This window comes from Nymphaea colorata, chromosome 12 (genome assembly GCF_008831285.2).
Source record: "Nymphaea colorata isolate Beijing-Zhang1983 chromosome 12, ASM883128v2, whole genome shotgun sequence".
Classification (NCBI taxonomy): Eukaryota; Viridiplantae; Streptophyta; class Magnoliopsida; order Nymphaeales; family Nymphaeaceae; genus Nymphaea; species Nymphaea colorata.
In genome coordinates, this window is record NC_045149.1 from 4,757,930 (window position 1) to 4,771,963 (window position 14,034).

A 14,034-nucleotide genomic window follows, 5' to 3' on the forward strand; every position below is an offset into this window, starting at 1 on the left:
AATTCAACAGAATCAGATAACAAAAGAACAGTAGTTATGAATATATTGGCATTATCTTGAATTCTTCAAGGTTTTAGAATGAATGCACAAGGAGCTAATAGAAATATTCATAGATATAGCCCAATATTTATTTGTAAATTTTTATCACAATTAAGAAAAATTGACAGGCACAATGACTTTTCTGGAAAATACCAAACAAGCTTCTGAGAACACAAGCAATTGATTTTTTTTTTTAACTACTTTTCAAGTATTTGTTCACTTACAAAAAAAAAAGGATATGAGATATGGGCATTTCATTTTTTAAAACTTTTCACCTTACTTAATAGCTTAGCTACAAGTAGATAGCTCGCCTAGCAACTATATATGAAGGGAAGGTGCTTGCCCTCAATTCTTACGACCACTTTTTTTCTTTTTTTTCTAAACATAAAGGTAATTCCACTATCAACTCGAGTTCTCATTTGCCTTCTTCAATAAAGGATAGTTCACTCTTTATTTTTGAAAGAACGATGCTAATATTAAATATTTCTATTTACCAACTGCTTTGCCCAGCACCATCTTAAACATCGTTCAACATAATTTGTAGTCTCAATATTTTTCAATCAACCAAAATTTTCCTACGATTTTCCAGAGGCAAACCTTTTGTAATTGAGAATTTCTCGTCCAGAAAACCCAGATTACAAGCTTCCTAACTAAGAGTCCTATTGTTCATGTGATCAAAAACATCTAACAACCAGAGCAAGGACAGAATTAAGAGTCTGCAGACAGAAGTCCACAAACACATAGAAGGGTTTGAATGAAATAATCAACCACACCCACAAGGACAAGAACAAAAATTTACAGTAATAAAAGTTGGTTTCTTTCTTTCCAACAGATTTACCACTAAGAAAAGTAAACCACCCATGATATAGGAATTATATAGGATACTTACAATCAAATCATTGTCTCTGTATCGATTTTGTGCACAAATACAATCAATAGATAGTTGGGTACTGAAGGAGGTAAAAGCAATGTTATCTGTATCGTACGATACGCATGCGTATCATATAGGTCGAAGAAACCTATACGATACACCTTCGATACGCGTGCGTATCGTACCCGTATCGCACGTATCATGCGATACGGGGGCCGTAATGAAATAATCAACCACATCCACAAGGACAAGAACAAAAATTTACAGTAATAAAAGTTGGTTTCTTTCTTTCCAACAGATTTACCACTAAGAAAAAGTAAACCACCCATGATATAGGAATTATATAGGATACTTACAATCAAATCATTGTCTTTGTATCGATTTTGTACACAAATACAATCAATAGATAGTTGTGTACTGAAGGAGGTAAAAGCAATGTTATTTGTATCGGACGATACGCACGCGTATCGTATAGGTCGAAGAAACCTATACGATACACCTTTGATACGCGATACGTGTGCATATCGTACCCGTATTGCATGTATCATGCGATATTGCACATATCATGCGATACGGGGACTGTATCGCACGATACATGCAATACACCCCCGTATCATACGATACGGGAGCAAAATGAAAAAGGGGACCGACGGCCCCTTTTTTGTGTGTTATTTTAAAGCCTATGCTCCTCTCTCTCTCTTTTCTTGTTTCTAATTTTGCGTGTTATTTTAAAACCTATGCTCCTCTCTCTCTTTTCTTGTTTCTAAACACTACAAGAGACATGGGAGGGAAAGTTTTTCTCCATTTGCATCAAGTTTTTCCGGTGAAGAAGCTTTCTTTCTCGTTGTGGGGAGTTTGGGGACGGTGGGAAGCTTGGAGAAAGAGGGGATTTTGGTTTCTAATACCAAGAAGGTAAAAAATAACTCATTTTCGCCGTTGAATCATTCATTTCTCTTATTTCCTGCATTTATTTGTATGCTTTTACTTGTTTGGTGAAGATATAATGTCGGATCCTACATGGAAGTGGCGCACAAGGGTGAATTCCAAAGATAGGATAAAAGTTAAGTGCAATTTTTGTAAGCAAATCATATTAGGAGGGATATCTCGCTTTAAACACCATATAGCCGGTACCAATGTTATCACTAGCGTATTGTATCGCGTATCGGTCAAGCCGACCTATACGCCGTATCGTAACGTATCGTAAATGTATCATAACGTATCGTAAAATTAATTTTTTAATTTGTAAAAAATATTACAAAATTATAAAAAATACAAAAAAATCTAAAAAATTCAGAAAAAACAAGCAAAAATCAGAAAAAATCAAGAAAAATGTATTTAAATGAACATTCATCATGAAGTATGAATATGAACAACACATTCTAAAATAAGAAATCAAACATTCAAAAATCAAAATAACATATTAAGCAGCCGAAGAGTATTTGATTACATCACAATTCATAACTTCAGAAGTCAAAACATATAGACATAGTTTTCATCTTTCAAGATTCAACAAAAAACCTCGTCAATCGTCATCTGCATCATCATCTTCATTCTTCGTCTTCATCTTCATCTTCATTTTCTTCATTAAGTGTTTCTTCTATCCCCTCTGTTGCAAATGGAATGTCACCAAAAAACCCTCTTTCTCCAAGCTTCCCACCGTGCTCTCTACGAGAAAGAAACCTTTTCTCACGGGCAAAACTTGATGCAAATGAGGAAAATCTCTCCCTCCCACGTCTTTGAAGTGTTTAGAAACAAGAAAAGAGAGAGAAAGAAGAGCGTATATACAAGAAGAAGCAAAAAAGGGGACGTTGAGGCCCCTTTTTTAAAAAATTTCTCGTATCGTACGATACAGGGGTGTATCGCCCATATCGTGCGATACGGGCGATAGGCCTGGGAATCGGGCCGGCCCGACTCCCTCACTCTCTCTCCGCTCCCGCTCTCCCTCTCAACTCCCCCTCCCTCTCTCCCTCTCCGCTCCCGCTCAACTCCCCCTCCCTCTCCCTCTCCCTCTCCCTCTTTGCTCACGCTCCCCCTCTCCCCCTCCCCCTCCCCCTCTCCCTCTCCCTCTTTGCTCACGCTCCCCCTCCCCCTCCCCCTCTCCCTCTCCCTCCCTGCTCCCACTCCCCCTCTCCCTCTCTGCTCCCGCTCCCCCTCTCCACTCCTTCTCCGTCTCCCTCCCCCTCCCCCTCCATCGGAGCACGACGGGAGGGCAGGGGAAAGGGGGTCGGGAGGGCGAGGCGGGCCGGATCGGGCCGGCCGGGCCGGATAACATTGGCCGGTACACACAGCGATGTGGCTTAATGTGTTGGCTCCCAAGAGAACCCATTGCCACCCTATGTAAGGCACCAATGTTTGGTGCATATTAATGTCGTGAAAGCAAGTAGGATTGAAAAGGAAATGCAAGATACAAATGTAGGATATGGGGACCCATATGAAGAGGAAGGAAGCGAAGGTGAAGATGTTGGTGTCAATTTGGGAACAGCTAAAGGGAAAGACATCATGCATACAGGTGGTTTTTCTTCAACTGCAACCAAAAAAAGAAGAGGTGCAAGTACAGTTTTACTAGGACGTGGCAGGAGTGGGGGTAGTAATGGTGTTGGTAGAGTACTTACTATGAAGTCGAGTAATATGTCTGGTTTGATCAAGAATTTTTTTTCCAATTATACTGTTGCTGGTGCTCAGCCTGAGATTCGTACAGCCATGTGTTCAAAGAATATTGTTGAAAAAGTAGATGAAACCGTAGGAAGGTAGTTCTATGACGCATCCATTCCCTTCAATGCAGCAAACTCTTTTCATTTTCAGGCTATAGCAGATGCGATTGCTACTATAGGCCGAGGGTATAAAATGCCCTCTTTTCATAAATTGCGAGGTAAAATTCTCAACAATGTAGTTAGAGATGTCAAGGCATATTGTGATGAACTGAAATTGCGTTGGAAACAGACAGGATGCAGTGTAATGGCTGATGGGTGGACAGACATCAAGAACAGAACATTGGTAAACTTCCTTGTATATTGTCCCTTTGGTACAATGATCTTAAAATCTGTTGATTTGTCTGATACTCCTAAGACTGTTGCTGTTTTGTTTGAGGTTTTTGATAAAGTTATACAATAATTTCGGTTGGAAAATGTTGTGCAAATTTATCATTGATAATGCTGCAAATTATAAAGCTGCAGGTGAAATGTTAGCAGCACGATATAGGACATTTTATTGGAGCTCATGTGCTGCTCATTGTGTAAATCTAATACTTCAGGACCTTGGTGAAAGAGATGATATGAAGTTGACAGTTCAAAGATGCCATGAAATCACAAAGTTTATTTATAATCATGGTTATGTCTTGAATTTGATGAAGAAATTCACAAATGGGGCTGAATTGACTCGACCTGCACAAACACGGTTTGCTACAAATGTTTTGACTGTGCAGGGTATAGTTAAGCAAAGAAATCATCTCAGGCAGATGTTTTCATGTGATGATTGGGCTGCATATCCACATGCCTTTCAAAGAAAGGCTACGACAGTTGTGGATACCATATTCAATGCTGACTTTTGGGAATCATGTATGAGCTTATTGAAGATTTGTGTACCTCTAGTGAAAGTCCTCAGATTAGTTGATAGTGAAGATAGACCTTCTATTGGATATTTATATGAGGCTATGGACAGAGCAAAGGAGGCCATTAAAGATAATATGAAGGGAAAAAAGAAGTTGTACATACCTATATGGAAGATTATAGATGAAAGGTGGTCTGGACAACTTCATCGTCCACTTCATGCAGCAGCCTACTACCTAAATTCTGCTATTAGATTTCTTCCCACTTTTAAGAAGGACAGAGAGGTCGAGTACGATATTGGATTGTATTAAGGTATTAGTAAGTGATTATAAAGAACAAGAAGCTATCCATGTGTCGATCAACAAATATGATACTTGTTCTGATAGCATGGGGAGAGACACAACAATGAGATGCAGATCATCTATGCGTCCAGGTATTAGAAAAAGGGACTTTATACTTTTTGGTTGTTATTTCATTTGTTCTTTATAGCTTCTACCTTCTCATATATTTATTCTATTTCGTTTTTACTTTCCATCTGTTATTAGATTTGTGGTGGGATAGGTTTGGGGTTGATTGCCCAGAATTAAAGAAGCTTGCAATTAGAATCCTCAGCCAAACATGTAGTGCAACTGGATGTGAAAGAAATTGAAGTGTATTTCAGCACATCCACAGTAAGAAGAGGAATAGGTTGGAACATAAAAGGTTGAATGACCTTGTTTACGTTCGTTATAATATGAAGTTGAGACAAAGGTAAACATTTGTTATGCAAAATAGCAAATTCTAATATATATTTTAATTTCTAACAATTTGTTAATTTTTTCTCTTGTTAGGCAACTAAAAACAACATCTATGAGGAAGCATCACACTCAATATGATCCTATCAACATTGACCATTTTGATATATTAGATTCTTGGGTTGAAGAACAACAATCTGCAATACTTGCAATACTGGATGAGGACGATCTTGATTTTTTGAACCTTGAAGGAGCAACAGAGATTATTGAAGAAGGAGAGGCTGGAGAGCAATGGAATGTTGGTGACATTCCATTTCCAACAAAGAGGATAGAAACACTTAATGAAGAAAATGAAGATGATGATGAAGATGATGATGCAGATTGACGAGGATGATTGTTGAATCATGATAACTATATGTTTTGACTTTTGAACTTATGAATTGTGATGTAATTGAATTCTCTTCGGCTGCTTATTATGTTATTTTCAATGTCTGATTTCTTATTTTGGAATGTGTTGTTCATACTTCATGTACATGAATGTTCCTTTAAATACATTTTTCTTGATTTTTTCTGATTTTTACTTGTTTTTCGGATTTTTTTGGAATTTTCATGATTTTATTTTTTCATTTTTTATGATTTTTTAATATTTTTTAAAAATTAAAAAAAAAAAATTACGATACGTTACGATACATTTACTATACGTTATGATACGGCATATAGGTCGGCCCGACCGATACGCGATACGATACGCCTTTGATAACATTGGGTAAAAGTAAGCTAACATAAAAGTGTAGAAATTTTCTAGACATTCAGTAGGAGCCAATCATGAAAAGGAAAAGGAACTAACTTTATTTAGCAAGTGAAAAGGACAAGAAACCAGTTACAATTCGTGATGACTGATGGCTAGTGCAGAAAAGAGAAGAAAACTAATACGGAGAAACAAACTTTACTTTTGAATGATAGGCATACTAGTTCTCTCACTATTAATAGATTACTACGTTAATCTTGAAGAAATAGCACTTATCACATTGATGTCAGGTACCAAATATCAAGTTTGAACAGTCATTATGACATACAATGTTTGGAGACACACATGTGAATTCACATGTGAGCTCACACATGCATATACATCAACCCTCAGGCAGAAGGTGCTAAAGGAAGTGAGTTGATGTTAGAACATGATGCAGCATGGGCTAACTAGTCAATCAACTGAGGGCTAATTTAAGTGGCTCAACCAAAGTGCAACTTAACCAACACCACACTTATAAGCATCAGCACTTGCATCCTCCTCAACGATAGAGGCAAAAACAGCAAAAGAAGCATCAAGAAACGCTTTTACAAAGATTACCACAAAGAACAGAGAAAGTATTCCCCTTTATGTTCAAGAATTTTCCCAAAGAAATATTAGATTACTGGCAAGCTAGAGTGCAAATTAATCTCAAACTAATTCAATTTTGAAAATACCTTGATACAACCAGCATTTTCAACCCAGCAAAAATATTGGCATAGTATCATAAAAAGTCAACAAAAAACACACATCCTAACTATATCGTGATATAATTGTACTAGTATTAGGAGGAGGGAACCAAATGAGCAATAAAGGCAGAGAAAGGGAACTGAACAAGCAATAATAAAGGCAAACCTCCTGAGTGAAACGCTCAGGTGAAAAAAAATGAGGGTAATGAATAAACAAAAAGTGTTTACAATATTATCCAAATCTTCCATATTACTGATCTACCAGTTTTAGGGACAAAAAAGGTGGATATTGATGGAAAAATTAATTTATAAATTAATAGGATGGAAAATTTGGATGCCATTTGAATGGTGGGCTAAAAAAAATTATTTGTCTTTTGCTAAAAAGATTTACTAAAAGGCACATGAAGCCATTGTTTTTGTATTACTAGTCATGTTTTCCATTTTGACTTTTTGAAAATTTCCCAAGAAAATCCACATTCTAATAAAAAGAATCCCTCAAAAATCACTAAGAACGAACCCATGGCCACATAAAACATCTAAACGTCTATAAGTAAACTCTTCTCACCGAATTTTGCGGGTTGGTTTTGCTGTTCCAGAAACACTGGCAAGCTCTGCTTCAAGCTCTTTCCTCTACAGGTGTCAATAAGTAGAACAGTGAACAAGAAGCCAAGAAAAGAGAGAGAGAGAGAGAGAAAGAAGATCAAATGCAAAATGTGGGGGCTTAACCATAGTATCTCTCATTTTCTCGAACAATATTGACTTCACTGCATCTTTCCCAATCCAACGACAAAGTTCAAGTGTCAGTCCCTTTGACGACGCACGAACATTCTGATCTTGGTGATCAAAAAGCTCTGGGAGCATTTTGAGTATTCTTTTCGGGGGAACAACCTTACCTCCAAATTCACTAAATGCAAAAGAACAATTGAAGCAACATTAAACATAGACAACAATGGATATGGATATGCATTCCAGGAGTAGAAGCAAGGGATATAAACCTCAAAGCTTGAAACATGACATCAATAGCTGGCACAACAGCTTTGGCAACTTTGTTCTTGATTGCTTTCTCCATAGCATCCTGGACAAGTATCCTATAAGTTCAAAAGGTATAATCTAAAGCATATGATACAATCACTACAGAATGAGCAACCAAGCAAATGTTTGCTACCATATTCAAATAAGGACATTGATTTCACATTGTACAAACCACCACTACATAAATTTACATTTTAATGAAATAATCCAGATACTGCAACCAGCAGAATAACTTCTATGGCTTTAACTTATTTTATTCAATATCCTATCCTCAATGAAGGACCTTTTTCTCCATCATGTAAAATCATCACTAGCATGAAGACAATTATTTCTAACAAGTTTGTCTTCATGTGAACCTTCATCTATTCCAAATTACAGAAAATTTTTGTCAATTAACACAAGAGAAAGACTGACACCTAGAAAAGAAGGTTATTATGGCCAAGCACTCGGGAAATACATGTACAGATTATGTGATTACTGACTATGATGGATAGGAAGCTATGTCACGTGGATGTGGGTGCTGGTGCAGGTGACTGATTATGATGGATAGGAAGTTATGTCACATGAGTGCAGGATGTGGCAAGTTTCAAAAAAAAAAAAAAAAAGTTGGATGCAGGTACTATATATATATATATATATATATATATATATATATATATATAGAGAGAGAGAGAGAGAGAGAGAGAGAGAGAGAAAGTCTCCTCTTACCCTTTTTTGGCATAAGGGGTACCATGGCAGGGGAAATCGTCGTGAACTTCATTCACGACATGCGACGCGTCCCCACTGCAAAAAAAAAAAAAATTGCAAGGGAGGGCAGCGTCTCCTCCCCTTTTAGGAAAGGGGAGACCATCGACGACCCCCCACCGGGCCATCCTTGGCGGCATCGATAGGCGGCGACGGCCTCCCCCCTTCCTAAAAAAAATTTGCCCCGTAGGGAAAACTTTTTTGGGGGGAGACCATCGCCTCCCCTTGCAAAGCACATGGAAGGCATCAGGCAAGGCCCGAGCCTTCCATTACTTTTTTTTTTTAATTTTCAACGAGTGTGTGGAACATCCGATTTTTAGATCGGATGATCCATGAGGAGCGTACCGCTTACGCCAAAAAACTGGCGTAAAGGGAGACGCTTTCTATATATATATATAGAAATATATATATATATATATATATATATATATATATATATATATATATATATATATATATACCCCCCCCCCCCACACACACACACACATATTATATAAGTAATTTTATTTGTCTATATTTTTACTATTTTTTATCAAACGTACATTAATCATATATAAAATTCAAAGTTTTATTAAATAAAAATAGGGAGAAGAAAAAAAGATGAGGGAAAAGATAGGAGAAGAAAAAAAAAAAAGAACAGTTGGAGTCAGTAGCACCCAACTTGGTTTGACTAAGTTGTGTGCCGTGTCGGGCCGCATGCACACCCGCTGGGCTTAGACAGGAAGTGCAATTAACAGAAAAGCTTGTCACATGGGTTGGAGGTGTGGATGCAAATAAGGGTGTAAACGCAAGCTTGAAGCAATTTTAAAAATCTTATGGGTGTTTGGACATGGGTATGTTTTTGGGGGTATGAGATTCTTAAACCACCTCATTTACCAACTGTGCCATCTGCATGTTTTTAACTTTTTTGTCAAAAAACCAATCACATAAGATACACCATCTCCAAAAAATATAGCTGTTGAAGAAGAAGAATGTATTTTCAATGTTTAGATTGGATTTTGTGATCCAATATAAGTATGGTCCATGAGGAGCGTACCGCTTACGCCAAAAAACTGGCGTAAAGGGAGACGCTTTCTATATATATATATATATACCCCCCCCCAACACACACACACATATTATATAAGTAATTTTATTTGTCTATATTTTTACTATTTTTTATCAAACGTACATTAATCATATATAAAATTCAAAGTTTTATTAAATAAAAATAGGGAGAAGAAAAAAAGATGAGGGAAAAGATAGGAGAAGAAAAAAAAAAGAACAGTTGGAGTCAGTAGCACCCAACTTGGTTTGACTAAGTTGTGTGCCGTGTCGGGCCGCATGCACACCCGCTGGGCTTAGACAGGAAGTGCAATTAACAGAAAAGCTTGTCACATGGGTTGGAGGTGTGGATGCAAATAAGGGTGTAAACGCAAGCTTGAAGCAATTTTAAAAATCTTATGGGTGTTTGGACATGGGTATGTTTTTGGGGGTATGAGATTCTTAAACCACCTCATTTACCAACTGTGCCATCTGCATGTTTTTAACTTTTTTGTCAAAAAACCAATCACATAAGATACACCATCTCCAAAAAATATAGCTGTTGAAGAAGAAGAATGTATTTTCAATGTTTAGATTGGATTTTGTGATCCAATATAAGTATGGTCATTGATTTCAAAACCAAAAGATATAGGAATCAAGAAAGCATCATGCTTTTTCTGTGTATGGGACATATACATCCAATTTCCATCATTTTCTTTTCTACCCTTACATTCTTGGACATTCTCCATCTATCTATAGAGTCAGATTTGTCAAAAGCAACCACCCAGTGCAATCACAAACAAACAGGCCTATTCCTTGGTTAGGTTGCAGGTTGAGAAGAAGACTGAGAATATATAGGAGATGGGTTTTAGGAACAATGTTCAAAACTTCTTCAGCCACAAGATTTTCGGATAGTGTCCTCCAAAGTAATAACAAGACAGATACATTCCCTGCTTTCAAGAATTTGTAGTTCCATTCCAGGTGATATGCTAAAGAGAGTGTCCTCCAATCCACACCAAGACAGTGAGATTAGGGTCCAGGCATAGCTATTTTCAAGACATAACAAGTCAAACTATGTATAAGAACTTGCATGGCCTCAGCACTTGAATGACTTGAAAACTAAGTTTCAAGCCCATTTTTGCAGTTCACTTAGCAATGGAATAACACTCAATTTGGCTTATGTCATCAACTGACCCAATTCTCTTTTTTCTTTCACCTATGAGTTTCTTATAGGGTCCGGCTGTTTACCAGCCACCAGGCAATTGCACAATGATAGATCTGACAGTCAGCACCTAATTCACAAGTATGCAGCTGAAGATACAAGCACACACCATTATAAAATCTTTGGTATAAACTATAAATTTCTGTACAAGGGGAAGGGACAGGAATGAAATGGAGTATCCCTAACATCTAGATAGGGACCATCCCAGCCAATTTCTAACCACAAGCCGATAAAAATTGGTTGATAAAATTTTGTGTCATACTCTGGCCCACCTTTGGCCCAAAAAAATGCAGGGTCACATTAGAGGCAAGGAAATAGCACCTAGTTCCTTTTTTCAGTATTTAAAGGTTAGAAATGTATATTTTTCTCGGACTAATTTGAAGTTTTTACATAATAAAGCCAAACTTTAGTCAGTCAAGCAGACCAAAAAGTAGATTTTTAAACAACGAAATGCACTAAAAACCATGTTTTTGGCCAAAATCTAGGCTTCCCTCAAAGTTTTGCAACAAGGTTCCAACTCAGCTTAATTATGGACCTAAACATACATTCTGTCCTGGTTGTGGATTAGAGTACTGTACTTGATATACAAAGCCATACAAGACTCATGACGATGCACCATGGATTAGTGTCCTTTTAGGACCTTAGAACTTTAGGATGGATATCATTTAATCTTACTTTGGTGTTTTTAATCTTTTTTTTTGCACCCTTTTTTGTTTGGGGATCCGAAATCCAATTCTAATCTAAGAGTATATCCCTGTTGAAAGGGTTTTTATCTTTGTTATAGGAAAATTTGGAGATTAAAAAACCCACGTTCTTTTGTTGCTATCGAATTCCTTGCATTTTTGTTCTTCTTCTTCGTTTTTATATCATATTTGGTGTCCATTCCATGGAGATTAGAGACGACACTTTAACCACTATGTCAAATTGGTATCAAAGCTCAAGGTTTCTCCTCGATCTTTGTGATGGCCAAGGTCTCGATGAACGACCCTCCTGTAGAAAAATCAAAAGATTCAAGAGAATCTAATGAGGTTGTGGACCTGACCCCATACCCCCAAAGGTCTTGGGTGGCCCAACAAGACCCACCGGACACACCAGCAAGCCTGGATCCCAACATGACCTAGGTCCTACTTGGGATTTAATGCCTTTCGATAGGGACAAGGCCATTGTCCAAACAGGTGCCCTAAGGCACCGAAAAGGGCTCTAGACGCCCCCAACGCTTGCTAAGGAGCCCCACCACATGGCAGACCGACACGCCGTTGATGGTGGGGCTCAATTGTGCTGCCTAGACGACAGCAATAGGCCCTTGGCCAGATTTGGGCACTTAACAGAAACCACGGATCTGCCATCAAAGATCAATTTTCGCCGCCATTCACCATGGTTGTTGGAAGTGGCAGATTCACTTTGAAGATCACCTGCCGATCGATGGTGTTACCTGGTTGCACATCAACTGCGCTGTTCGCCATTGGTTTCCTGCCTACTCCAATATATTGTTTGGTGACGGGTAAATCGCAGGTAGTTCATCTCTAACAGTGGGCCGATGAATCCAGCAACAACCAAATCAGCCAACAGTCCATGAAGCATCAGATTGCAATCGCCCAAACGTAGAAGACCTACTTCATGTGTAGTTTGTGTGGTTATTGGTGGATCTGGCCCGTTCACAGTAATCTTCTCCACCCTAGATGCCTCTGACCTGTTTTGGAAACAAGACGTTGGTTCCAGCGATGAGTGGCTCCTATTTGAACAACCATTGTTGATACCTTGGGTTTTTTGGAACCCTTCAATTTTGTTGTCCCATTCATCTAGTCGTTTTGTTATACAACTAACGTTTGATTCATACATGCTTGATTTTCTTTTGGGCTAGCTTTTCCTTTGTGAACACCTGTTGTTTGTTTGTTTTGTCCATTGACTCGATCAGGCGAAACACGAGGTGCTTGAGCTTTTTTTCTAAATCTTCTTATTCTTTTTGTTTTGATTATTCCACAATAAGATCATATTCCTCAAGGATTCGGCCCTCATGAAAGTCGAAGAGAAACCATGGGCTTTGATACTAGTCTGATGCAATGATTAGAGTGTTGGCTCTAATCCCCACGGGAAAGGTACAAAAGATGAACGAAAACAAAGAAGAAGCACAAAAATAAAAGGAATTCAATAGCAACAAAAGAATGAGGGCTTTCTTAATCTCCAAATTTTCTTAAAACAAAACATAAGAATCTCTTTGAGGAGGCTAAACCCTAGATCCGAATTGGATATCGGATCCCAAAACAAAAAAGGGTCCAAACCCCAAAAAAGAAGATTAGCAACACCCAAATAAGATTGAATGATATTCATACTAAGGTCCTAAATGGACATTGAGTATATATTGAACTTGATACATAAGCTAGATAAGATTTTTGTTGCTCAACAACCAACCTGACTGTCAAGGTTAATGGAAAAAACAGGAACAGGAGAAATCCAAAAAAGACTCACGCTTTTATTGTATTATCATGCAATTCTTCTTCTTCTTCTTCTTCTTCCATGATCTATATTTTTTAATTCTTCTTCTTGTTTGCCTTTTTGCAGATTTTCTTTTCCTATTTTTAACGTTGCATGTGATTTTTGCATTACAAACGTGTATCCGTATATGCACTTGCATACACATTTATGTATATATAGACACCTATGTGAAGTTATAGTTATAGACCACTTACTGTTACACTTTGAATATTTGTATGTTGTTTTAGGTTTTTAACTACTAGACCCATTTGTATGTTCATATTTGTAATACCTTTTCTTGTTAACTAGCATGATAATAAAGGACTGATTTATGGATGTGATATCCACATGGAAATTTTGATGATGTTGATAACGTATTATGTATGTTACCTCTTTTGTCAGAACCATGTTTTCAGTTTTAGGAACCGGATTTTCAGTTTTAGGCTTTATCTAGACTTTTAGATTTTACAAATTAGAGTTAGAAATTTAGCAGTTGGTATTTAGGAAAGTGTAATATTTTGTGTCCACAACATTAAAAAAACTTGATCTTGAATAGTGAACTTATTTTCTTCATGCTTACAACCTTTTAATTATCCAACTTCATTAAAGTTGACCATTTAAACTAAAATATATTTACATCATTTTTCAAAATGTCTATTTTACATTGTCATGCATCTTCTATAGAGGTCTTCATTGAAAATTTGTTCAGTTTTGTTGTTAATTTTAAAAGTTATAATTTCATTTTATCTTTTCTTTCTTTCACTGCTTAATGTACCTAGGGCAGACTAGGTTCTAGGCTCAATTCACCACCTAGGTTGCCTCTAGTGCTTTTTATAGCACAGTCATTTACGAAGCCACATAGCAGATCACACCTAG

At 37.4% G+C, this 14,034-nt stretch overlaps 1 protein-coding gene across 4 annotated transcripts in view; it reads right to left on the minus strand.

Moving 5' to 3' along the window:
* The window catches only part of LOC116266319 (protein MOR1), a 43,367-nt gene that overhangs the window by 26,951 nt on the left and 2,382 nt on the right, over window positions 1-14,034 (minus strand). For all 4 annotated transcript variants that reach the window (XM_031647481.2, XM_031647483.2, XM_031647482.2 and 1 more), the window contains exons 4-6: window positions 7,661-7,740; window positions 7,392-7,569; window positions 7,231-7,295 (exon numbers count right to left, since the gene is read on the minus strand). In XM_031647481.2, coding sequence (XP_031503341.1) covers window positions 7,231-7,295; window positions 7,392-7,569; window positions 7,661-7,740 — 323 coding nt within the window. The remainder of the gene's footprint in view (window positions 1-7,230; window positions 7,296-7,391; window positions 7,570-7,660; window positions 7,741-14,034) is intronic.